Source organism: Gadus chalcogrammus, chromosome 1 (genome assembly GCF_026213295.1).
Source record: "Gadus chalcogrammus isolate NIFS_2021 chromosome 1, NIFS_Gcha_1.0, whole genome shotgun sequence".
Lineage (NCBI taxonomy): Eukaryota > Metazoa > Chordata > Actinopteri > Gadiformes > Gadidae > Gadus > Gadus chalcogrammus.
Window position 1 is genome coordinate 10,589,571 of NC_079412.1, and position 26,450 is coordinate 10,616,020.

General features: G+C 46.0%; 3 protein-coding genes across 3 annotated transcripts; 1 reads left to right on the forward strand and 2 right to left on the reverse strand.

The window, feature by feature from the left end:
• Positions 1-519: 519 nt before the first annotated feature.
• Positions 520-6,407, reverse strand: ythdf1 (YTH N6-methyladenosine RNA binding protein F1). Its single transcript, XM_056588722.1, has 6 exons — positions 6,028-6,407; positions 5,546-5,573; positions 4,961-5,055; positions 2,925-4,568; positions 2,715-2,759; positions 520-2,587 (listed from the first exon to the last, which is right to left on the reverse strand). The coding sequence occupies exons 1-6, from the start codon at positions 6,055-6,057 to the stop codon at positions 2,561-2,563; spliced, it is 1,869 nt and encodes a 622-aa protein (XP_056444697.1). The 5' UTR covers positions 6,058-6,407; the 3' UTR covers positions 520-2,560.
• A 781-nt stretch (positions 6,408-7,188) lies between these two features.
• Positions 7,189-9,571, reverse strand: nkain5 (sodium/potassium transporting ATPase interacting 5). The gene is made up of 6 exons (XM_056601839.1): positions 9,518-9,571; positions 8,754-8,891; positions 8,502-8,582; positions 7,743-7,940; positions 7,489-7,549; positions 7,189-7,267 (listed from the first exon to the last, which is right to left on the reverse strand). The coding sequence occupies exons 1-6, from the start codon at positions 9,569-9,571 to the stop codon at positions 7,212-7,214; spliced, it is 588 nt and encodes a 195-aa protein (XP_056457814.1). The 3' UTR covers positions 7,189-7,211.
• A 7,102-nt stretch (positions 9,572-16,673) lies between these two features.
• Positions 16,674-24,104, forward strand: si:dkey-70p6.1 (uncharacterized protein LOC570575 homolog). Its single transcript, XM_056591414.1, has 6 exons — positions 16,674-16,807; positions 17,265-17,322; positions 17,861-17,939; positions 20,376-20,839; positions 23,185-23,322; positions 23,553-24,104. The coding sequence occupies exons 1-6, from the start codon at positions 16,674-16,676 to the stop codon at positions 24,102-24,104; spliced, it is 1,425 nt and encodes a 474-aa protein (XP_056447389.1).
• Positions 24,105-26,450: the final 2,346 nt, after the last annotated feature.

The following is a 26,450-nucleotide window of genomic DNA, read 5'->3' on the forward strand; positions in this document are numbered from 1 at the left end:
TGTTCACAGCGGACCTTGATTTAATACCCAATACAATTAAGGCACGCGGTGAATGCCAAGAGAGGGGTCCTCTGCGGCATTGTCAACGACCGCCAGCATATGGACCGCACTCAATGACCACGATCGACTGCACTCAATTTAAACAAGGCTTTTACCTCATTATAAATTGGATACTGGGTTATTTCGAGGATGTTTGATAAATTATGTCATTATCATTACCCCACAGCTCTCTCTGCATAATGCTGGACTCGTTTAAATAGTAGCGGTAGGCTGCAGTAGGCCTACCTTGTTTTTTTGGTTGCATGCATGCATGCCTCAGATTGTAACAGGTCAATCTTTTAATGGACATAGATTTGACTTAAGTAAATAATTGTATATACAGGCTGGACAGTTGACTTGAAGGGTAAAATTGACAAGATTATATATTATGTGTCTACATTGAAATTTGGCCTATAGGGTTTTAAATGGACATACCATTATTTATGATGTGATACAATTACATTACTAGCCTACGTCATGTAATTGACCAATAAGATGTTAAAGTCAAAGGTATAGATTCCCTATCTCCAGTTTGCGTTGACATGATTCATTCAGTGCAATAGGATAGATAATTGACGTGTCATTTTCAGTTAAAGCCTATTGTGTTTTTGAACGAGGTAGAGGTGGGCCATTCGGACCCAAACTGTACCCCTTTATGTTATTTGACTCATTCTGCAGAGGTCAGGGGTGCTTCAGGCAACAGTAACAACACCTCAATAAATGACTCTTTAATATTCTTGTTAATGTGATGAATTTTCACTTATATGATTCAAACCATCAATCAAGGATTCAACTACCGGACGATTCATACGGTTAAAAGTTATTTCATGAAGAAATCTGACCAAAATCCCGTGGGAAACTTCATGTATGTCACTTGTCACGACCTACAGAGACTATAAAATACCAAGGATGTCGATGACACAGTGATGAATATATCTTTGCTTGTTGTTCTATACATATACACATTTAGCAAAGGGACCAAGCAAATAATACATATAACAGATAAGTATACTTTTAATAATGACCATGATCAAATCTAAGAATGTGATAGTGAGCTTTTATACAATGTATATTTAATTGTTTGGGGGAGGGGTGGGGGGGAAGAGGGGGACTTAAAACATTTTTCTTTTAATATTTTGTTACCATTATATAACTCCTCAAGATTCCTCAATAACATACATCTGTCTTTCACGCTCGCATACGAACATACACAAGCAAGCGAGACCCGGAAAAAAGTAAAGAAAAATAAGTCACGCACGTATACCATATAGACTACTCTCTGGTTACTCATACACTAACAATAAATCAGTAACATTAACTTTTGAGACATACTCAATTAGCATGGCCGGTACATTAAAGCTTAAATTCTTCTGAGGAAGATGTGGAAGGGTTATAGAAACGTTAATAATGTTAAGAAAGAACAAACATAACGACAAAACAAGGTGACAGGCCTAGCTATAAAAGCAGAACATGCTACATTGTCCCCAGAAATATACGTTAGCACACCAGACAGCCCGGCAGGAATGCCAGGGAAGAACATAAAAGAAACGGCTATCGTATTATGGATAATGAGGACATTAAAAGCATACTTTATATTCAATAAGAACCAAAACAATGTTTGAATTTCTACCTTATAAATAAAATTAAAATAAGGGAAGTCCTTAGAGGGTGTGTTATCTCTAAACAATATCTATTCCCTGAATCTCTCGCTGTAAAACTTGAGGTACAGTACAGCAAACATTGCATTTTTTTTATAACACTAGTGTTGAAAAGAAATGTTAAGGCTCTGGAAAAAATAAAATGAATGGCATGTTTTCTCCTCCGTGGATAGTTTGTCCAAACAGTAATTGGCCAAGTGACAAAGTCAGAGTAACTCTTTAACCTTCATGTCTTCTCATGTCTCAACCGTTTCACAAGATCATTTGTACGCACGTGCAACTCTTTGAGCCAGACACACTTCACAAATCCTAAGAAAATCCCGCAACAGTGTGTACAGATATCAGAAATTGTTTGTCGTACATGAATATAAACTGGCCAGAATCATAAAGACATTTCTGAATAAGTGTTGTTCACTCTTAGGAACACCCAACATTAGCACTTTTCTCCATGCAAGCACACACACGCACGCACGCACACGCACGCACACAAAATCAGCAGCATGATGATAAGAGATTTTCAAGAGACGTGCAGATAACTGTTACTTAATATTAATTGAGAATGTAAGGTTTCATATTGCAGATCAAGGTCTAGAAGGCATAAACACAAGGAGTTAAACAAAACAAAAAACGCTGAACTGATTTGATTGGTGGGACTCGTGAACTGGCTTCATCCCGGCTGCACACATCTTGAAAACTAAGAACCATGATCAAAGTGGCTTAATGCTTGTCATTGGCCAAAGACACTAAAACCAAGTGTGTGGTGGTGGTGGTGGTGGTGGAGGGAGGGTCTTCTCTTCTTTAATCTAAACATCATCAAGTCCATCCAAGCAGAAGTATGGATCCACCTTTAAAGGAGCAGTCTTCTACTGTTTACTTCGATTCTGGCGATCCTGGATGAGGCATAGGAATAAAATAGACATCAGGAGATTGATGCTTCAAAAACACCAACGGTCCAAGGCATCCAAATAAGTCATAGCATGACTAATAAAATCAATCAATCAGAATAGTGGAACATACCTGATCGAGCCGGGGGCGGCTCTGCATCGGAGGGGGCTCGTAGCTCTGTGGAAGAACACAAAACAAAATGGTTTCCAACATCTCCAGAACCAAAACACTCATAGATTGGTTGTAACTGGATCCAGCAATGCTTTTCATACACATAGAAATTCTTATCATCATTCTTAAAGTGAATGACGGTGATGACGTTAAGATCACCGTCCTGCCCACCTCTTCCTCCTCCTGCTTCTTCTCGTAGTGGGAGAAGTCGTCGAAGATGGAGGTGGTGTGTTTGTAGGTGGCGATGATCTTGAGCACCTGCTTGGCCTTCTCGAGGGGCACCTCCTGAGTGTCCCGCGAGTTGGTCACCGGCTTGTTGTCGTTGTTCTCCAGGCGGATGTGGCGCAGCTGGCTGTTGGGCACGTCCTTCACAAACAACCAGTTCACGTCGAACTTGCCCTTCCACTTGTCCTGCGCCCACACGCCGGCGCTGGTGCCGTAGTCCACTGGTGAGCGCATCTCCGCCACGCCGCAGAAGTGCCCGCTGCCGTTGACGCTGAACAGCAGGTAGACGGGGCCCTTAGCGTTCATAGCTCTGAAGGCCGAGTCCAGCCGTTTGTTGCCGTGCTCCGTGCTGCACCAGATGGAGTACTTGATGGAGCGGTGGATGTCGTCCTCGGAGTAGCTCTTGATGATGAACACGCGGCCGTTCTTCAGGTTCCACTCAAAGTCCTTGGGGTTATAGCTGTGAGCCGCTCGCAGCTTCTCCAGCACGGGGTGGGAGTCCAGCCCGGGGCCCGACCGGGGGGGCGCGCCCCCGACCCCTCCGCCCCCGTTACCCATTCCCCCGCCGCCGGAGGAGCCGCTGTTGTCCAGGCTACCGCACCCGTAGCCCGGGTTCCGATTGCGCGGGGCCACCCAGCGGGTCTGGGGCGGCGGCACCGCGTTGTGGTTCTGGTACGACTGCGGGGGAGGGGGGGGGTGAGGACCCTGCATGGCCATCTGCTGCACGAGGGACGGGGCCGAGTGGACGGACTGCTGGGGGGGCGGGGGCAGGCCGTGGGAAAGGTGGGCGTGGGAGTGAAGCTGCTGCGGCTGGTGCTGATGCTGGTGGTGGGGGGGCAAAGGAGGGGGCACTTTGGAAACAGTCCCCTTATTATCCCACGTATCCATTTCCATAGTGTGTTTGATAGGCGGCGGAGGCAGTATTCCACCGGCCATGGGCATGCCAGGCTTAGTCTTGGTCTTGAGCTGCTGCATTTTGGCAGGCTTACTGGCGATGGCAGCCCACGATGTGGGCTTGGGAGGGGGCATTCCAATTGATGTGCCACCGTTGCCCGTGGCAACAGCAGCAGCTACATTTCCGCCGCCACCAATCACGGAGCCGACGCTCTTTACACCAGAGCCACTTCCTGTCACATCGCCTCCTATTTTTAACCCCAGCATGCCCTGCTCCAGGCTATTCATGCCCGGAGCCTTACTGAGCGTGTCACTGTGGAAGCCTGTCTGTCCATCGGGGACTAGCGTGCCCCCTAGGGAGCTGGGTGGGTAGCTGTAGCTCCCCCCATAGGCTGAGCTCTGAGTCTGCTGGCCCTGAGACCCACTGGTGCCCCAGGCTGAAAAGGCAGGGTTCTCGGGAAAAAAGTTAAACCTATGTGGATAGATGCTGCTCCCTAACCCCCCCGGCTGACCAAACACAGTGTCATGCATGAAATGGTGGTCTCCGTTGCTGAGGGGGGCATAGGGAGTAAGGTAGGGGATGGGGGGGTCCCCTCCTGTGGACCACGGCGCCTCACTGAGAGGGTAGGGGAAACCAATAGACGGGGCGTAGTAGCTGGACAGGTACGGGTCGGTCATGGATTGATAGCTGTTATTCTGGAAAAGAAGGAGAATAGGTCTCAACAATTCGCTTCCACTGGAGTAAAAACATTTTGCATTGAAGGCGCCGGTCGATTTAGTTAAGAGTCATCTATCAAAATTGAATTTTTTGACAATCCAAAAGACCTATATGCATACAACCAAGTGCTGTCCCTCAACCTAGAACTACAAACATTGACGTATCTCTAATACACAGATCCACCACAATGCATCAATGTGACATCTATTAGACACTACTGTAAGTTGCTTTTGTTCAAAGCGACTTACAGTAATGCCAAGAAGCATCGCAAACAGGAAACCCTATAAGAGATGGTATTAGAAATAGCAGACGACAATAAACCCTATAAGAGATGGTATTAGAAATAGCAGACGACAACAAAGTTCCTCACCTGATTTGACTGGCCGGTGAGATAGGGCTCAAAGTCATTGTCATGGACTGTATCCTTTTGATGCATTGAGCCATTTTGTACCGACACAGGAAAGGCTGTAATTGAATCATTATTCAACATATGAATTAGTAATGATACTAAGTAATATATGAAGTCATGTCCAATTCATAACACTGCTTTTAACCAGCCAATAGGTTTATGACACTATTATACATTGCTACTCCACCAACAAATATTATGCAAATAGTAAAAATGGCAATACTGTAATCATAATAAATATATAATGCTGTAAAATAATAAACCTAACGTTTCCTAGTCAACAACTGTTTTGGCAATCTGCACTCCCAACAAATAACCAACCCTTTCTTAGTGAAAACAGTAATGCATATTGAATAAATTGTGGTAAACATCCTATTACACAGTGTAAAACGTCAACCTCAATGTACTTCAACTGAAGCCTCGATGTGCGGTTGGATGGAATTGAATTAAAACAACCAGTCAGTTATAGAAAAATAGAAAATTCTGAAATTAATCAATCCAACATCCATTCAAGAAAATATTTGGCATAGCATCTTGTTTCCTCACCTTTACTAGCATCCTGTCCTTTTGATGACTTGATGGCGATATTGACATACCGTGAAAAGGAAAAAACGGTAACCGTTAATGTGCTGTTATTCATTCACCGGTGATTATAAGCTTTATTAAAGTGCTGCGCATCGCTGGACCTCCTGGCAAATGAGGAGGCCCAGTTCATTCATTGTACATCTATGTTCGAGTAAACATTAAGACACAAGATGCCATCAGCTCATTCAGTGCAATGATCTCCTGATTGACTATGCAATACATGATTTATTCACACAAGTACAACCACGTTAACATCCCAGGTGAGCACTGTGCTTCGATGTTTCGTTGCTATTAAGCCGACCTATCTACAAAATCGTCCAGAATCAGGCAGGGTGGTTAGCCTGGCATAAATGGCATCATCGCATCATCTGAGTCCAGGATGCACACCCCACTTCCCGGGGAAAATCCAGGGCCCGGGTTGTATGCTTGTTTTAATTCCTTACCTGGGGGTCAATGCTTGCGGCAGACATCATTCGTCAATCGAAAGGTAAACAAGAAGGGATGCTTTGCAAGACGTATTTCCTCCAAAACTACGTTTATCGTCCAGTCCCTCCGCTAGCGGAGTACGCGTTAGTTTGCTAACAGTTAGACAGTTAGCTGCACTAGTTGGCTAGCTAGTTAGCTGCGCTAGGGTACGGTTCTGCGTTACGATGTTGACAGTTTTTGTGACGTGGATCAGATCGAACTTAGGATCAGTCCGATGACAGTGAGGGGTCCCTTGTCGGCATCAATTCAGTGGGGTTTCAATACGCTGTAAACCCCACACCGTCAAAATCCAGCTCCGGTGGCACTTTGCACTTCCCCCAATGGCAGCCTCATCCGGGATCTGGTGGACGGAAGTGACGTCAGTGACGCAGGGGCCTCGACGCTTCACAGGCCCCACTGGCCCTGAAAGTCCAATAACCTATTTTCTTTAAATTTGTTTGATAAATTGGTGAAGTGGCTTTTAGGAAAGTCTACGTGAGATCATGTTTGTGTGTTTATAGTAAAAGCATATAACAAGTATCGAATTGTCTTGAACTGTCAATAGTATGGTCACCTTTATTCGTCAAACTACAAATAAATATTCACCAACATTTACGAACTAAATACGAGGTAGGTTATTTTGTGTTCAAATTTTTTTTTTATCCCCTCACTCTTATGAACACACGCACCCAGACACACACACACACACACACACACACACACACACACACACCAACATAAATGTGTACTTAATGTACAGTACGGATACACAATAAAGATACAGTTGCTGCTCTATTTGTTAAAGCATGCATCACTGTGATATACACCTAATGTTGAAACAGGTCGGACATCATAAGATGTGTGCATTAAAAACGCATCAAATATCAATACTAATTAAGGACTTATTACAAACAACCAGTTATTGGTTGTGATTAAGTTCTCCAGCGGGTTTCCTTCGTTTCATCCTATTGCTCCATAACTTCTTCGAGTTGCTTCTTTTTGTATCGTACATGTTATCTATAGATTAAGAAAGTAAATTCATATAAATTACAATCAAAGATATGCATTACATTAATAATATCATCAGACTTTTGAAACTGGAAACTTGAAACAAACAGTTTTTTGACTGCATTCTGTAGTACCTGCTCATCACTTCTTTGCATTAGAAGAACAAATCCGGGGATTTAGATGGGTGATGAATTTCACCCATGAAATCAACTAAAATATGGAGGAGAAAAAGAAATGTCAACACAAAGCCAGCATAGTGTCACTGTTCAGCAATGTCCTTGTGGTGGTTAGAGAACGCTTTTTTGTGTTTTAGGTTTCTTTTGTTGCTAATCAGAAGAAAATTATTATGATGACTACATGCAGAGAGGGAATGAAGCATGCACGTTTCCCGGATAAAAGCATGTGGGGTAAAAATCAGGATATAGACTCACAGCTGTCATCCTCATGTGACAAAGTATTGGCCACATAACAGGCATATGTAAATCCCAGGAGCTGTAAAAAAAAAGAACAAATTCAATCATATGCATTTTAGATAAATGTATACTCATTATTTAATAATATTTATTTGCATACAGCATCTTAATCCCTTAATTCAAAATAATATTATACCATACAACTCCTTTCTTGCATTGTAAAAGTGGGAATAGCCTTCACGGTGCCACATGTGTGAAGTGGGAACACTCACAGATAGAACCAGCTGTATGATGCAGTGCAGAACCTCTATGTATTGGTGTTCCAGCCAGCAGCTCAGAACGGTAACCAGCTCTGGGTTTTCCTGGCTCTGCCATGCTGGGGAAGGTAGGTCCCTGCCCTCACACCCGGGCCCGTTGTCCCTCCACCAGGACTGCTGGGAGGACATTCCCAGCGACAGTATGTCGCTGTCCTGCAATTACACTGCGCGTCATTGGCTGCTCAATCGCTGACTTGGTGCAGTTCAAACGAGCGGTGCTCGCAGAGGATTCAATGGAAGGAAGAGGGACCCCGAGAAGGAGCCAGAGAAGGAGCCCAGAGGATTCGGCATAAGAGCGGAGGAGCAGGAAGAGGAGATGAAGAAGAGCAGCAGTGGGAAAACACAAGGAGATATTCTAAAATATCAGAAATAATGTTTTTGAATTTTCACAACATAGATATTTTGATTGATATTACAATCAATAAAATGTCAACAATTTGACAACTGTCAAATACTGAATGGGGAAAGCATGTACAAAACACAGTAAACAAGCTATTTTACTGGTACAATGAGCTGTTCCCTCTCCAAATGTGAAAACATTCCAAAACCTTTCAATACTAAAATATATTCATGGAAATGTTCGGCAAATTAACTTTGTAGGTGACCCATAAGACAGGGACTTGAAGCCCTGGCAACAGGAAGCAGGTGGTAATTATTTAGCCTAGGTTGTGTGACTCTCTAATTATCAGCCATATGCATTGCCATTAGACCTACCTTTGAAAGCCCCCCCAAGTCCAGGTAAAGACAGCTTACTAGAACATTCCAGCCAACCCACAACAGCGTCCAGACCAGGTACTGGAAAGATAAAGAACGAAATAAGCATCAACATATAGGGTTTGTGGTGGAACCCTTGCTTTTTGTGTGATTAAATATGCAATTTGCAGTTGTCTTGTTGGTATAGTTCTTAGAAATTGAATTGACTCCTAGAAATGTAAATTGAGTCTGAATTAAATTAAGTTTTCTCACCAAAACAACGTATCGTGGTCTATACTGGATGGTACCAAAGAGACCCAGGATAACCACGATTATCTGTAAGAAGTTGATCATAATCGGTGCCCACTGAAAGCCCAGGAAGTCAAACACTTGCCTCTCCACTGCAGTGACCTGGTAGATAAAAAAGTAGAGTTAAGAAACTTGAAGAGTGAATTTTGGGGAGAAAATACTTTATTTATCCCAAAGTGCATCCTCCTCCCAGTTGCCATGACCGTCAATTCAAAGCCTTTCAATACAAGCAGTTCGTAAGAGTGGGGGGTAGGGTGGGAAAACGAGAACAAAGTGCCTGCAGTCCTCATTGTTATGTTTATAACAAATGTGAATGTAGTCTTATTCATTTTGCCCCTTTTCATAAAGACGGGTTGACCCTACGTTGGTCACTACCCAACTGTTGTTCAACTAACTGAATGGAAGAGAACCAGATCAACCATTCAAGTTAAAAATATTAATATAATGCATAAAAGGCAGTCGTATTTTCACACATTCACTCAAAAAAACATGTAAACAAGCAGAGAAAACGCATGAGTGTCAGGCTACCCAACGAAAGCCAATGAACTGCTGAGATTAAAGCAGTGTCGTGATTCAACCACAACGATACACAGCATCTGGTGGTCAAAACAGACTAAAACAAAACGAAAAATACTTTAATCATTTCATAATTAAGAAGAAGAAACGTGTATTTAGAGTGAGAGAGATAAAGAGCAAGAAAGAGAGAGAGAGAAAGAGCATATTCTCACCAATTGCAGAGTGAAGAGAAAGACCAGCGTGCATCGTCCCGAACAGCACTCCATCTTCTCCTTCTTTCGCAGTCACTTCGGCTCAATAATTCTTAGTATAAGAATAATCAGGAGCAAGGAATGAATTAAAAAAAATGCACTTAGACACCTGTGAGGCTCAAGTCCATCGCCAGGCGTGTGGGGACGCAGCAGCGTTCACTTTGTTCCGTTTATTGGGAGGAACAACACGTCTGCTTGTGTTACAACCACACGTAGGGGGGGGGAGGGTCGGCACAGCTGCACAGATGCTGTTCCCACACGGCGCGCCTCCCGACCTGATAGCCTAGGTAGTGGACACGCTGCAACGCTAACAATAGGCCTATAGGGGACGTTGTTGAGCAATGCAGAGATATGTCCTTATAACATGCCTACATCCATGATGGGTCAGCCAAGATGGGCACAAACAAGCCGCTCCTATCTTGTTTCTTCTATTGTATACAGTCTATGATGTTTACACATTTAGAGTGTCGACAGAAAAATCTTTCTATTTAAGTTCGTGGATTTACTATGTTTGGCATTACTGTAAAATAATACAGCTGTTAGGCCTATTTATAATAATAATAATCATAATATCACAACAGTCTTGATTATTCATTCATAAAGTGCACCTCAAACATATTCCTAACCTAGACCTATAGACTTTCTTTCGTGCTGTGCGTTCATTTGAAAAATCGAAATAGATAACACGTTGCAATTTGTGCACATCATCTTAAATAGTTATCCATAAATGTTTAATCAGAAGATTAAGGCTGTTACAAACTTCTGGCATTAATTAAACTTGCTTGTAGGAATTAAAAGCCTATTTGGTTGATATCTAATATATATCTATAGAATAGGCAGGCTACAATTATGTATACATAACATGATGTATTTCAATGGTATTTACTTTACACCACAATCATAATCAAATGGATATGTCTGAGACTATTCACAAGACGTAGTAGACCACTAGTGTGTGACAGCGAACCACTCATCCCATTCATGGTCCAACAACCAGCACTTCCCAAACCAGCCGAAGGGGGGGGCCACAATCAAAAGACGAAATTCATAATTGGGGGTCTCCAGCCATCGCTGTCACATGGAACTATCGTGAGCCGAGGGGCTGCGTGCAGAGATGGAGGGGGCCTGAAATGTGGAGGTAAATCAGACAATTGTCATAATACAGGAACTCAAATGTTTATATTTCTTCTCTGCGTTTGTCGCGCAAAACGGGGACTCGTGGATACGACGCATTGGGGTGACACGCCGGGCTGTGGAAGAATGACAGACTCAATATGCTGCATTCTTCGTTTCTGAAACGCACGACACCAGAGTTCACATTTTTGATTGATTATGCTTGCGGAGAGTGCGTGGTACGAGTGGAAGCAACCCAAATTAAAGGAACCCAGCAAAGTAAACGCAGCGCTCCGTCGCGCCTCCTGCAGCTCTGATCTGAGTGAGTACAGAAATCCTCCTAGCGCATTGCTCCATGCCCGACTCGGTTTGACAGAATGGGGATCTGTATTTCCCGTTATATATATATTTAGCGTATGAATCAAGATAATGGAACGGGGTGGATATGGATCAGGTGATATCCTTCATGGAGCCCTACGTTGCATTGCCCATTTTCTTTGTGTTGGCACTCATTCCCGTCTCCAGCGGTCGTACATTTTACACCGACACGTGCGCACCCACCTTAACGTTACTGCATCGATTTGGGGGGATTATTTGGGGGTGATAATCATCATTTGGTCAGTGAGTTTGGGACCAGCTGAACGTGAGACGCAGCCTGCGGATCCCGTCAAGGCTGATCGATGGTACCTATGTCCTGGTCGACGTTGAATCGACCGGATTATTAACGTGAGACCCACCTTACCCTTCCATTATGGTCCGTGCCCCCCCACCCCCTCTCTCTATTAGGGGGTGTAGGGAACTGCCTTTGTCGTCAACTTGCCATCTGACCTCAGGGACGGCGCTTACATTTCACTTTGATCTTGAAATTAATCGGAAATGCTTTGATGATTATAAATAAAATAAAAAATCGTGCCCCGAGCCCTGATTAAAACACATCGCCTTACAAGACACTGCATCAAGGGAGATTTCCCTGTGCTTATGGCTTTTAATGACTAGTCCGACTAAGACGGTTTCCACGGGCGTTCTTTTCGGTTTACAATTGACGTGGCTGTCAGTCAACCGATTACAAATCTTTTCTTTTTTTTTGGTTGCGAACCTGTTGTCTTATAGTGCCACTGCAGCTTGAACCGACTATGTTATCGAAGACATATTAAAGCACAGATACATGTACGGCGAGCCAGGCCAAATGTATCCGTATCATTAACTCTGATATAATTAATGGCTGTTTATCTTGGGTCCATATGAGGCGGATAGATCCATCGCCACCCCATCGCCAGTTTGTGCACGCTCACCTATCCAATCACCTCTTTTTGTGTTGCTACCATGTGAGATAGAATTGACCAAAGGGTGTAGAGCAGTGGAATCCAGTTAATTGATAAGCATGTTATAGTGTCTCGGTTTTTGTCACTGGTGCTGAAAGAAAGCAGCAAATTAAATAATTAAACAAGGGCATGACATTCTATTTATTAGGATTCACTGTTGCATAGGCTGTTTAACCCTATTGCACACAGGCTACACCATTCCTCATCTCACGGGCATGGTTAATCTTTGTTGCAAGCAAACATTTGACCTAATTCACATTCTCACACAATAACAGCTCCCCCCACTCTATCCCTCTCTCTCTCTCTCTCTCTCTCTCTCTCTCTCTCTCTCTCTCTCTCTCTCTCTCTCTCTCTCTCTCTCTCTCTCTCTCTCTCTCTCTCACACACACACACTGACTGTTATTGGTGTCACACTGAGGATGGGTAGATTTGCACGACCAGGTGGTTAATAAGAACATGGGGATCTGGGTCTTTACCACATGTCGGGGCAAATTATGATATATTAATACTACACATGTGGAAATTGTTAGAAATACCAACAGTACTATGCTTAGATGGGATGCACTCTGAAATGCTGTGTCTTTCCCTCAAGCAACCAATTTAGAGTTTCCTCAATCGATTGTCTTCATAGAAGGGTCGTCCTGCTCAGTACAGCGCTTAATATGTCATCCTTTATTGATTATTTTGTGGTGATTATAACGAGGGTGATATTTTGTTGAAGATATAGCTAGGTGTTATTGGTAGAGTTATTGTGTTTATTTTTTAATTATCGACGCACAGCACAGCACATGCGCACACATGTCCAAACACAAACCCACCAAGGGGGAACATACGCACACCAACAGGGTCGTTTTTGATATGTGTTCCAAAAATACACGAAAATATATCAAGGTGTTCAATCCAATCCTGACTCCTCTCTTCACACCCCTCACACTGTGGGCTGACGACCGTGAACCGTGAATATCCTGAAGAGAATGCACTTCATTCCTTACGTCAGATGCATTTCATTCACATGTCTGTCATAAGGAGGGGATCCTATTGCAATGCACACCATACAACATTCCTCTTAACAAGACAAAATATTTCATATTTCACACGTACTGCAGTCCTCTCCTCTCCCACGGACACGAGAGGAGAGGAGAGGAGGACTAGAGAGGAGGACTAGAGAGGAGGAGGACTAGAGAGGAGGAGGACTAGAGAGGAGGAGGACTAGAGAGGAGGAGGACTAGAGAGGAGGAGGACTAGAGAGGAGGACAAGAGAGGAGGAGGACTAGAGAGGAGGAGGACTAGAGAGGAGGACTAGAGAGGAGGACTAGAGAGGAGGAGGACTAGAGGAGAGGAGGACTAGAGAGGAGGACTAGAGAGGAGGAGGACTAGAGAGGAGGAGGACTAGAGGAGAGGAGGACTAGAGAGGAGGAGGACTAGAGAGGAGGACTAGAGAGGAGGAGGACTAGAGAGGAGGACTAGAGGAGAGGAGGACTAGAGAGGAGGAGGACTAGAGGAGAGGAGGACTAGAGAGGAGGAGGACTAGAGAGGAGGAGGACTAGAGAGGAGGACTAGAGGAGAGGAGGACTAGAGAGGAGGAGGACTAGAGGAGAGGAGGACTAGAGAGGAGGACTAGAGGAGAGGAGGACTAGAGAGGAGGACTAGAGGAGAGGAGGACTAGAGAGGAGGAGGACTAGAGAGGAGGACTAGAGAGGAGGACTAGAGAGGAGGAGGACTAGAGGAGAGGAGGACTAGAGAGGAGGACTAGAGAGGAGGAGGACTAGAGAGGAGGAGGACTAGAGAGGAGGACTAGAGAGGAGGACTAGAGAGGAGGACTAGAGAGGAGGACTAGAGAGGAGGAGGACTAGAGGAGAGGAGGACTAGAGAGGAGGACTAGAGAGGAGGAGGACTAGAGAGGAGGACTAGAGAGGAGGAGGACTAGAGGAGAGGAGGACTAGAGAGGAGGAGGACTAGAGAGGAGGAGGACTAGAGAGGAGGACTAGAGGAGAGGAGGACTAGAGAGGAGGACTAGAGGAGAGGAGGACTAGAGAGGAGGAGGACTAGAGAGGAGGAGGACTAGAGAGGAGGACTAGAGGAGAGGAGGACTAGAGAGGAGGACTAGAGGAGAGGAGGACTAGAGAGGAGGAGGACTAGAGAGGAGGAGGACTAGAGAGGAGGACTAGAGGAGAGGAGGACTAGAGAGGAGGAGGACTAGAGAGGAGGACTAGAGAGGAGGACTAGAGGAGAGGAGGACTAGAGAGGAGGAGGACTAGAGAGGAGGACTAGAGAGGAGGACTAGAGAGGAGGACTAGAGAGGAGGACTAGAGAGGAGGAGGACTAGAGAGGAGGACTAGAGGAGAGGAGGACTAGAGAGGAGGACTAGAGAGGAGGACTAGAGAGGAGGAGGAATAGAGAGGACTAGAGGGAGAGGCCGGTGGCCAGCTTTAATGACTCCAGCATTACAATGGGGAGCACGGCTCACTATCCCCATTTTACCCTCCTCGGCTCCTCTCCTGTGTCCTGCTAGCGGGCTAGCCGTAGCGGTAGCCCTCTGTGATAGACGGTGCGCTGCCTGCCTGGGTAGCAGCCGGACAGGGCGGGCCGGCGGGCAGGCGGGAAGGTGTGTGGTGAGGGGAGACAGCTTTCTGCTGGTGTTCCCAGACACTGTGGTGTACTGAGGGGCTGCGGCCGCCGGGCCGGGGGTCCGCTCCCTGCCTCCTGGAGAAGGGAGAGCTTTGTTAGGCCGGGGGGGGGAAATAAAGGCCAGTGTGGAGCTGAGGGCCCGTTTCCTCCTGGGGCTGCATTATCACCGCGGCGGGGCCCGGGGAGTGTGTATCAGGACCGATCGGCTGGCTAGCCGGGCCCCGTCGCGGCGTCCCTCCCAGGCCAGAGATTACACTGCAGTGCTGGAGCGTCATGGTGGCTGAGCACCGCAGGGAGAGGTGGAGGGGGGGGGGGGGGGGGGGGGCGGGTAGACAGAGGAGACCGTACAGGGGTGGGGTGGTGGGGGGGGGGGGGGGGGGGGTGGGGGAGGAAGAGGTGTCGGACAGGAGATGCCGAGACATGGCAGATAGGAGATGACGAAGGAGCGGGAGGGAGAGAGACCTGAGAAAGAAGGGGGCTGGCGGGGGATGTGTCAGGCGGGCTTCAGCCTGGCTTGTTTTCTGCTTCCTCTAACATCTGCCACTGAACTCCCACTCATCCTCACTCCCTATCCGCACTCCCCTCGTCTTCCTCCTCCCTTCCTCGCTCCTCAGCCTCCCGGTTCCCACCTACACCTTTCCCCTTCCCTCCTGGCTCGTTAGTGGTCTCGTTAGTGGTCCTCACTCACTGGTGTTGATATCATTTTAGGCAACTGCAGACGATTCAGAATGAATTGTGAATTGTGTTTATTTTTGCTTAACTTATTGCAACCTGGTTCGTTTCATCGACATCAAGGCAGCCTTTTGCAATGAGATACTTTTCAGGTGTGTTCCAGTAAGCTGCTCATATTAATGATAGATATTTTACGTGCATGTTGTTACAGTATACATACAACTTTTATAAAATAAATACTATCCTGGAATTCCCCCTTGTGGATTTACATGATTCCTTTATCCAAGATTCATAGAGACGTGCAGATCCCGAAAGTCTTTAGTCCCACAAGTGGTTCTGCTGTTCATTTATGTTCTGGCATTACATTATACATGTTAGGACCAACCAAATGAAGCCAAACATATCGTTATTGCGGTGGACAGATGGTGTGATTTACCAAGGATCACAACAAAGTGTGGCTGCCTGGCGTTTTGGTAAGAACTCTGGGCTTCTGCTCTTCATTTGGAATATCACACTGCCAACCATGAAATCCCCTGGCAAGCTACAGAAGGTAGACGAGAACTCAAAGGAAAACAGCATGTGTGCGTGTGGGCATGTGTGTTTGTTTGTGTGTGTCTGGGATCTCCCTGGCTCAACAGCCTGAGCGGTATTTGCTTCCTCCGGGTTTGAGTTCATTATTTCTGCCTTTGTGTGTTGCTTTGTCTTCAGTGTCTGTGGATCCACTTATATTTATGGTTCTTCATAAGAATGAGCAAAAACACGATTACAAGGATTCCAAGATTATGTGGGACGTTAGAAATAGAAATAAATGAACAATCCTCCCGTTTGGCATATTGAGGTGGTTCATTCACATGGAAAACACATCAATAGCTCTGCAGAACGATGATTTGGACTCAATGAAAGAGGGCTTCATTCATCGAAAAATTCATTGTGTTGAGATAACTCAGAACACGCCGTATAACAACGACAACAGGTGACTATCGTCTGAAGACATCATACGACTACATCATACGACATTATACGACTGCACATACGACATCATCTGACTATATATCACACGATATCATAAGACTACACCTCAAACGACATCCTATCGCCACATAATACGATATCATATGACATCATACGGCGACATCTTACGATATCATACGACTACAGCTCATTCGACATCACCTTACCACACGTCACACCACGCTGCGCGGCTGCACGTCATGCGACGGGATCCCACGCCAGACGCGGCCTCCTCTTGCCCCCCTCAACGGTGTCTGTCTGCCTCCGTGTCTCCCCGCAGATCCCAGTGAGACAGTGGCGCTTCCCAGGGTGCATGAGCGCGTGTGTGTGAGCGCGTGTGTGTGACAGCGAGCGAGCGCCAGCGCTCCCACATGGCCTCCATGCAGGACGGGCTGAACTTCACGGCTCCTCCCTACGGCAAGGTCCTGCTGCTGGGTGCTATCGCTGCTGCCTCGGCCTTCCTGGTCACCATCCTCATCGTGGTGCTCTGCGTGGGCTGCCAGAGGTGAGGCGGGGCGCCCCCCACACGTACACACATGCACACGCACACACGTACTCACATGCACACGCACACACAAACCTGAACAGATACATGAATGATCAGGTAGGGAGCTGCTCATTGGTGACATCGATAGATATGTTCATAAACGTCGCTTTGGATAAAGGTTTATAAAATACGAAATGGGAAATATAGTGTGCTTGTATGCGCACACACAAACACACACAGACAAACACATCTAGCACCGATATTGTTTGGGTTAATAAAGCAGCCATGTAGTAGACACACGCATGCACAAATAACAAACACACATGACCCTGTTCATAGACACATGGATTGGATGCACACGCATACATAGAGTAGCCAAGTGGTGTTTCAAATGCTGAACCTATGGCACTCACTTACACAGGTCTGATCCCTACAATACTTAGAGTTTCTGAGCCTCTCACTGTTTCCTCTTCAGGAAGGGGAAGACACACAATGTTTCTGGAGAGGGTGGAAAGCACCGCCTCATGGACATGGTATGTAGAGTGCTTCACCGTGTCACTGCCATGTTTACCTTTGTGTCCCAACAGTGATGTGAAAATGAGGCTGAGGGTGTATGGAGAGAGCACCTCATATGTGTGTGTGTGTGTGTGTGTGTGTGTGTGTGTGTGTGTGTGTGTGTGTGTGTGTGTGTGTGTGTGTGTGTGTGTGTGTGTGTGTGTGTGTGTGTGTGTGTGTGCGTGTGTGTGTGTGTGTGTATGTGTGTGTGTGTGTGTGTGTGTGTGTGTGTGTGTGTGTATGTGTGTGTGCATTGTTTCCCCCAGCACTGTATGGTTAAGGTGACTGCCATAACAACAATAGGGCCCTGCCTTGACTACCAATGTATAATTTTTTTTATAATAATGCATAATAATAAAGATAAATAATGTAACGTTAATACTATTCACAACAATGGTCGTGCCATAAAGCTTTTTGAACGGAATTGAAACGGAGACCCAACCCCCCACCCCCAAGTGTGCCTGTGAGTGTGTGTATGTGTGTATTTAACTTGGCTTTGTGTGTGTGGTCTGTCAGGGCATACTCAAGCAGTCCAAGTTGCGGTCCATCAGTAAGTCGGACACTGAGATGAGCAAGATGAACTGCAATGGGAAAAGTGAGTGCATTTCATTTTACTCAAGTAAATATCTTAGTTTTCTTCAACTAGGGAGTTTCACAGTCCAATGGCGGTAACATAGGTTGCATTTCCAATTCAGCCTTTAATGAAGCAAAATCATTCTTCCGTGGAGTAGATAAAACAATATTTTGCAAAACATCATAGTTTAAATTATAAAGCATTCCTTATATCTAAATTTGGATAATAGTTACTCCTTTGACTTCAGTGTTATCAGATGTCACTTCCTTTCCATAAACCCTTAACTTGCATCAACAGAAACCTAGGAGACTTTCATAATGTTAAGTTATTATTAGAATGGAATTTAACATATTTGATACAAGATTTTTCCTCGAGAACGTTGGTTAAATCGTCAATATTTTAACACAAGCCTAAAAGTGAATCTTAACCATATCCTAGCCATCACCCTAACCGTGGTTCTCATCATGCTGCTGACCAAAGTTCCAACCCTCTAACGCAGGGGTCAGCAACCTTTTCAACATGCAGTACCAGTTTGACATTTTCTCGTTACAGAGTGTGCCTTACGCAACAATATATATAATATTAGGCTGAATTATGACACAGTGACCAAAAACATTTCCAGTAGACCTGAAATTGTACCATATCCATATAGTCCACAATCATGCATCAACATTAAAAAAAAAGATGTGGTTGTTATATTTGCAACATGGGCTTACATATTATAATTACATATGTCCCATCTTAAAACTCAGTTTTCAGGAACTCATTCAAAAACATATTTGCACTGTGTGCAATGTAAAAAACAAGAATACATGAGAATGTTGGAACCATCCACATCAATATCTTTAAGACATGTACAGCTTTGCAAAACCATGTGAAGGCGATGCATACAGGCCTTTTGCAACAATATTTTAAATATTTTCGTCTCTATTACTCACAACATAGGCTTAAAAACTATTAATTGATCCCATTTCAGAACACTGCTTTCTGTAACTAATTTAAACATATTTGAACAAGGAGGAAATGCCCAAAACAGAATAAAGTACAAAAATAAATCGGTAGTAATTATTATGCTGCCGCTTTGTGCTGTGAAATCTTTTAATAATAATAAAAAAAAAATATATAGGCCTATATAAATATATATATATATTTTTAAGCGTGCCAATGATTATGCTGCCCCGTGCCAGGCGTGCTAGGCAAGCATGCCTAGGGTTGCCGACCCCTGCTCTAACGTTAGCTCTTAGCATAGCTCTAATGCTATAACCAGGGCTCTAACGGTAGCTCTTAGCATAGCTCTAATGCTATAACCGTGGCTCTAACGGTAGCTCTTAGCGTAGCTCTAATGCTATAACCGTGGCTCTAACGGTAGCTCTTAGCGTAGCTCTAATGCTATAACCGTGGCTCTAACGGTAGCTCTTAGCATAGCTCTAATGCTATAACCGGGGCTCTAACGGTAGCTCTTAGCATAGCTCTAATGCTATAACCGTGGCTCTAACGGTAGCTCTTAGCATAGCTCTAATGCTATAACCGTGGCTCTAACGGTAGCTCTTAGCGTAGCTCTAATGCTATAACCGGGGCTCTAACGGTGGCCCTTACGTAGCTCTGATGCTATAACTAGGGCTCTAACGGTGGCTCTAATCAATGAGCTAAGCGGGGAGCTCTAACAGTGGCTCTAATGACGGCTCTTATGGTGGCTCTAATCATGGCTCTAAGGGTCTTGCCATGGCGCTAACTGTGGCTCTTCAATCCTCTAAATGTGGCTCTAACTCTGGGTCTAACTAAGGTGCAATCTGTTACTCTAATCATAGCTCTAACAGGGATTCTAATGCTCTAACAATGGCTACTGCTCTAACCAGGCCTCTAATTCTCTAACCCTGGCTGTAACCGTGGTACTAACACTGTAACCATGGTACTAACATTGTAACCATGGCTGTTAACGTAGTACTAACACTGTAACCATGGCTGTTAACGTAGTGCTAATACTGTAACCGTGGCTGTTACCGTGGTACTAACACTGTAACCATGGCTCTAACACTGTAACCCTGGCTGTTAACGTAGTACTAATACTGTAACCGTGGCTGTCACCGTGGTACTAACACTGTAACCATGGCTGTTAACGTAGTACTAACACTGTAACCATGGCTGTTAACGTAGTACTAATACTGTAACCGTGGCTGTTTTGGTGATACTAACACTCTAACCCTGGCTGTAACCATGGCTCTAACACTGTAACCCTGGCTGTAACCATGGCTCCAACACTGTAACCCTGGCTGTAACCATGGCTCTAACACTGTAACCCTGGCTGTAACCATGGCTCCAACACTGTAACCCTGGCTGTAACCATGGCTCTAACACTGTAACCCTGGCTGTAACCATGGCTCCAACACTGTAACCCTGGCTGTAACCATGGCTCTAACACTGTTTTGGTGGTACTAACCCTCTAACGCGGTCCTCCAGGCAGGCAGCTCCCTCAGATGACCTCGGGCACCGGGGAGGACGGTGAGCACACCTACTCCGAGGTGGGCCAGCGCTCCTCCGCCGCGCGCGCCGACGACGCTCTGTATGCCATGGTGGGCCGGGCGGGGCAGACGGACACCCCGGCCCCGCCCGCCGTGCCCGCCAACACGCCGGCGCCCCCCGACCCGGACGCAGAGGCGGTGGAGGTGCTGCCGGAGCCGGAGGGGGCGGTCATGACCCCGCCCCACCCCCAGGAGGCGGCGGAGTACGCCTGCGTCCGCAAGCTGAGGAAGGCGGAGAAGGCCCCGCAGAAGAGGGACAGCGGCACGGACATGGGCGAGGCCCCGGCCGCGCCCACCCGCCACGCCCCGCCCTCGCACCCTGCCCCGCCGCCGCCGCACCCCCACAGCACCAAGCTGCCCCGCAGGAACGTGGAGGCCTTCCACCTGCCCACGTTCCCCAAGGTGGGTGAGGAGGGGGCGACGGCCCTGTGGCCGCGGGCCCGTGGCTCCTGGCTTCATGGTGTCGCGGGCCGCTGGTGTCCTAAGATGTTGTCGTCAAAGATCTTTAGTGAACATAAAGAGGCCTGGAGCTGGAGGTTATAGGGGGAAGGTACAAACCCGGGGGAAACCATGGTTACTTAGAAGTAACTACGGTATTAAAATCAATCAGTAAATATAACCGAAAGCGGTGATTAACGGGGTCCGAGCAAAATTTAAAGTCAAGAACACACTAATGGAAGATGCATAAATAAATGGATGTAAGGAAAGATGTTGATGAAGATGTTCCACTTAATGCAATACTGTGCCTCGGCTTTCAGGTGAGTGGGCTGCAGAGCAATGGCCGAATGTCATGTTCAGCTTGTTCATAATGCTATAATCGGGATTCAAACTCTCAACCTAAGGATCCCCTGTACAAGGCATTATACTATTGAAACACTGATAAACCGGGCGTTTGGCTTTTCTATGAAATTGTGGGAAAAGTAAACATTTTTAGATTAGAAGACCAGGGTGAAAAAGATGCGTCTGATTCTAGAGATTAATATTCTGAAAGAATGTTGAGTCCAGGTCAATCTGGTGAGGAGAAATAAGCCTAATTCATGATTTTTTACAATAGCGCCACCTGCAGTACCACAAATTTGGGTTTATGGGTAGAGGGGGTTATTGGTAACCATACCTGAACATTTCAAGAGTTTTCGACTTACGGTATAGGCTGTAGTATGACTTTTACAGAACGTTACAGAAATAATAGGGGACCAAGCAGCTTAGCTGCTTGGACCCCTAATAATGGGAAGGTATAAATTAAAGTAAAATTCTGGGAAAGTGACGAAAAAGAGAAATGATTAAATAAACTCAAATGCCGACTGAAAGATTATGACCGCATTTGATTGACAGGGCAGGAAGACGTAAGGTATCATTTCTTTCCATTTTAAAGGATTATTATTGTAATTGCAGTCATTATTCTGCCCATTGGAACTGGAATATCATTTTCTTGGAAGGAAATGTATGGGGAAGAATAGGATTTAATATGCCCACCAACTTTAATATCTCATACACACGGAAATGAAGGAGAATGGTATGTGATCTCATGATCTTGAAAATATATTATCTCATATCGTCTCTGCAAAATCTTTATTGCTGCATGTCCTGTCTTTGACTGGGACAACGTCACTAGCCTGCTTCTGTTCTGTTCGCCCTCCCTCTTGGTGCTACGGCATGATTTGAATGTGAACTACGTTGTCAAAGTACATGGGGTCAGATCTGATCATGCCCTCGTCCTTTAGATGACACAGGCTTGTCTATCACAGTATTGAGCATGGGCAAATGTTCTTTATAAATCTAGTTTGAAAGAAATGGCTAAATGGTTGTCTTCAATGCACAACTACAGCATGATCCACATGCTCTCTATGATATGTTGGTTCCTGTCCTCCAAAGAGGGGGGGGGGGGGGGGGGGGGGTGGCACCTTTTTGGCACCTCAATGTGTTGATCTGTTCAACATTTATTGGTCGTGAGGTGAAGGTGAGAAAGCAGCTTCACACACGGTCGCCATATGGCGGTGGCGGCGACAGAGTGTGCGCTGATAGCTTACATATGTGTGGCCATAATCCTCTGGCGCAGCCTCCGAGGTAACAGTTGGACTCAATTTGTTTCCCCGTGTGAGGTCACGGGGGTCACAGCAGTGGCTCTGACCTGGGCGCACAGCATGCACACTTACTGGCTGCCGTGTGTGTGTGTGTGCGTGCGTGTATGTGTGTGTGTGTGTGTGTGTGTGTGTGTGATTGTGTGCGGTTGGGTGGGTGTGTGTGTGTGCGCGTGTGCGTGGGTGTCGGTGTATGTGTGTCTGTTTAGTCTGCTGGCAGGGCCGTTCGTTTCAGTTTGTTGTGGTTAAGTGGATGACGCAACTCATTGAAACAGACTCATGCAGCATATAGCACATGGTGCCTTATGGCCCCGCCCTCAAAGCTATGCAGCATTGATAAAAATGCTCATACACACACCTCCAATACAGGCTGTTAGGAGGAGGCATTCGGAATTAGTTGAAAGATGGCGGGAACAAATGTGCAGATTCAGAAGATTTAAAACAGGGCTCTAATATAGTTGTATATTTTACAAGGTTGGTGTGGGTGTATGTGTGTGATAATTCTTTCATATGGCATACCATAGCATTGCCTGTCATGGTAATGTGTAGAATAGCATAAAGAAGCACAGCATAGCATAGCATTATACAGTGTAGCATAGTATAGCTGATACTCGAATGCCTTGGCTACCTTTCTTAAAGACATGTTGTGATCCTTGCACCTGTCAACAGGAGGCCGTGTTTATGGGTAACGGGGAACAGTACATCTGGAAGCCACCGGAGGAGGAAGACCTCATTATGCTCCAGAATAAAAGCCTGGCCCAGCTCGGCCCTCACACTGTAGAGAACCTGCAGCCGTCTGCCGCCGCGGTGAGCCAACACACACACACACACACACACACACACACACACACACACACACACACACACACACACACACACACACACACACACACACACACACACACACACACACACACACACACACACACACATTGATGCTTCCTCATCAATGTGCAAACGTCTGATTTGCATACACATTCATCATGATGTTTCGGTTATTGTTGACGTCTGAGTAACGGCGTGTTGTCTGACGCCAGGTGGCGGAGATGTACTCTAAGGTTTGTAAAACGGGCAAGAAGAAGAGGGCGGGCCCCGGGTCCCCCCCGGCCAACCCGGGCTTCCGGACCCTCGGGCGCGGCGACCGGGACCGGGACCGGGACGGCGGCTTCAGCGTGGTGGTGAAGCCCCAGACGTGGGCCCCGCAGGAGGGCAAGGCGGCGGCGGGGGCGGGCGGGGGGCACCCGGACGACCACTGCTACGAGTCCATCGGCACCGAGGAGCACGACCCGGCCTACGAGAACGTGGAGGCGGGCGGCGGCTGGAAGAGGGAGCGGGCCCCCAACACCTGCGCCACCCTGCGTCCCCGCCGCAAGAAGAGCCAGCAGCCGCTGCAGCAGCAGCAGCCCCCGCCGCCCCCCCCCACCCAGCAGACTCCCAAGCTGCAGCACCTGCCCGCCAAGGCCCTGCTGCTGCCCGGGGAGAACCTGTACGAGAGCATCGGGGACCTGAAGCAGGGCTCCGCCAACTCCAGCACCACCACCATCTTCACCTTCAACGACGGCATGGAGATGTACGTCACGGGGCTCTAAGGCTAAGCCCTGTGACCGTCGTCGTCGTCCCCCCCCCCCCCCCGGCCCCCCCGTCCTCCTGTGGAACCAGAGGAGCTGGGCTGACACAAGAAGGAGCCGAACGGTTGTGCCCCCCCCCCCACCCCCTCCGCTCACGCTCACTCTCTCATACATGCTGTTTACATTGAATCATGGCATCACACCTTTAGAGGCTAGAGGCCTTAGGGCAAATCATGTGGAAGGCGGTGGTGTGTTTTGACTGGGGCTGACGACCAGCGCGTCTCTGATCCAGCTGTACACAGCACCTTAAAAGGAATCCAAAGGTGGTGAATAATGAATGAGCACAAGATCATTACAGAGGAGTCTGTCAGTGATAGTAGCACTTCTTTATCATTGATTCATGTGCAAAGCACAAGTAGAAAGAAAGAAAATTCTTCCTCAATTTGAGCGGGTAAAAATCTGGTCCTAGCAGGACCCCCATTCGGGGAGCGAGCACAATGCTGTGCAGAATCCTTTGGTAGCACTTAGTCTGTTCCGGGTCGTTGGTTAACATGTGAATTAAGAGGGGATTTAAATGATATAAAGGAATGAATTACTAATCAAAAATACTTGAATGCTCAGGGACCAAGAGTAGAAATTATGAGAGTATTATTATCACAAAAATTGCACACATTTTGCATTCCTTCGAAAAGCTTTGACTAATTTTGAGCATACTCACGTTTAGAAGCGATCCAGAAGCTTTCCCTCTGTCACGTTTTGTTTCATCCTTCACAGACTCACAGGGAGTCTCCACTGCCGTATGTAAATTAAGTGTTTTACTTTGTCGATACTGTCTCTGCACTTTGCCTGCTACGAGTTGCATGCTTAGAGAAAACCTTGAAAAACAAAACAAAAAATCACGCCGTGTCATGTAATACCTAATATGAATGGTTTATTTTGTTTTGTTTCGTTGCAGCTGTTGTTGGTTGTTAAGTTAATTTATTGTGTGTTGCTATATTATTTCCTCTAGAGCACAATATCATTTAGATTAAATATGTATGGGCTCACCGGGACCCTGCGCAGCACTGAGGGGGGGCGTGTAACGGCCCCCCTCCGGTACCGACAGCAACACAACTCAGTAGGCCTACAATTAAGACGAGACTATAAAGGAAGTGCTTGGGACTGTTATAGTCAGTGTTGCCAGATTGGGCAATCCCCCGCCCAATCTGGCAAACCTGGCCCCACCTGGCAACACTGGTCATAGCAGGAGTTGGAGTCGGGTCACAAAGCGCCCCCATCCCCCGACCCCCACCCTCTTTGCATCGTCATCCCTTCTCAGATGTGTGGTGGACAAGCCATGACTATAGTCTCTCTGCCTTGTGTTCGAACTGGTTCTGTCCAGGGCCTGATCCCGAGTGCTGCTGCGTTCAACCAAGCTAGTAGAATCGACGTGTCGTGTAGCGAACCGTTTAATGTTTCACCGTCGAGCCATCAATGAACAATCTCTCTCTCTCTCTCTCTCTCTCTCTCTCTCTCTCTCTCTCTCTCTCTCTCTCTCTCTCTCTCTCTCTCTCTCTCTCTCTCTCTCTCACTCTCTGTATTGCTCTCTCTCTCTCCCTCTCTCTGTTGTCAGTGTTATAATATAGACATCGCTGAAATGACATAAATGTGAAGCTAAGACTTATTGCTAAGGAGAGTATCATCTGAGACCTTGTAAAAAAAAGAAATTAAAAAAGTCCTGAACAATGAAATTGAGGAGAAAAAATGAACAAAAACATTTTGACCAAAATAACCCCAGGAAACAATGTGATTATACTGTATGTTGATGCAATGTGTATGTACATTACAAAAGAGAAAGAATAATAAATACTATCATTGGTGTCAATAAATCTATCTTTTAATATTATGTTTAATTGTGTTTTGGAATGACTTATCTCGTAACACAATTGAAAAACTGCTACAATGTAAATTGAATCGTGTTCTGTTCGTTCCTTTGGCGGCGAGGGAGTTAAGCGGTGTGTTCTTTGGAAAGCTCTGCTAAGTTTAATGTGGCAGCTGATGTTGTGTGTTCGCTATCCAGACGACAGGGTCTTGTACTCAAAAAGCGTGTAATTAAGTGCTAAGTGCAAAAGATTGTAATGTTTTATATTAAGATTACTATTCATGAAAATGTCAGTCAAGTTTATACTTTTGTAATAAAGTGGCACTTTAAAAAATGCATTTTTATCTCATAGTCTCACTTCTTAAAGCTCAAACATTATGTATATATATATATATATATATATATATATATATATATACATACACAAACACATTCTACCTCTTACCCATCAGTAATACATCTGCTTAATAGTGACATGTATTTCATCAGCCAGATTGGAGAACTAC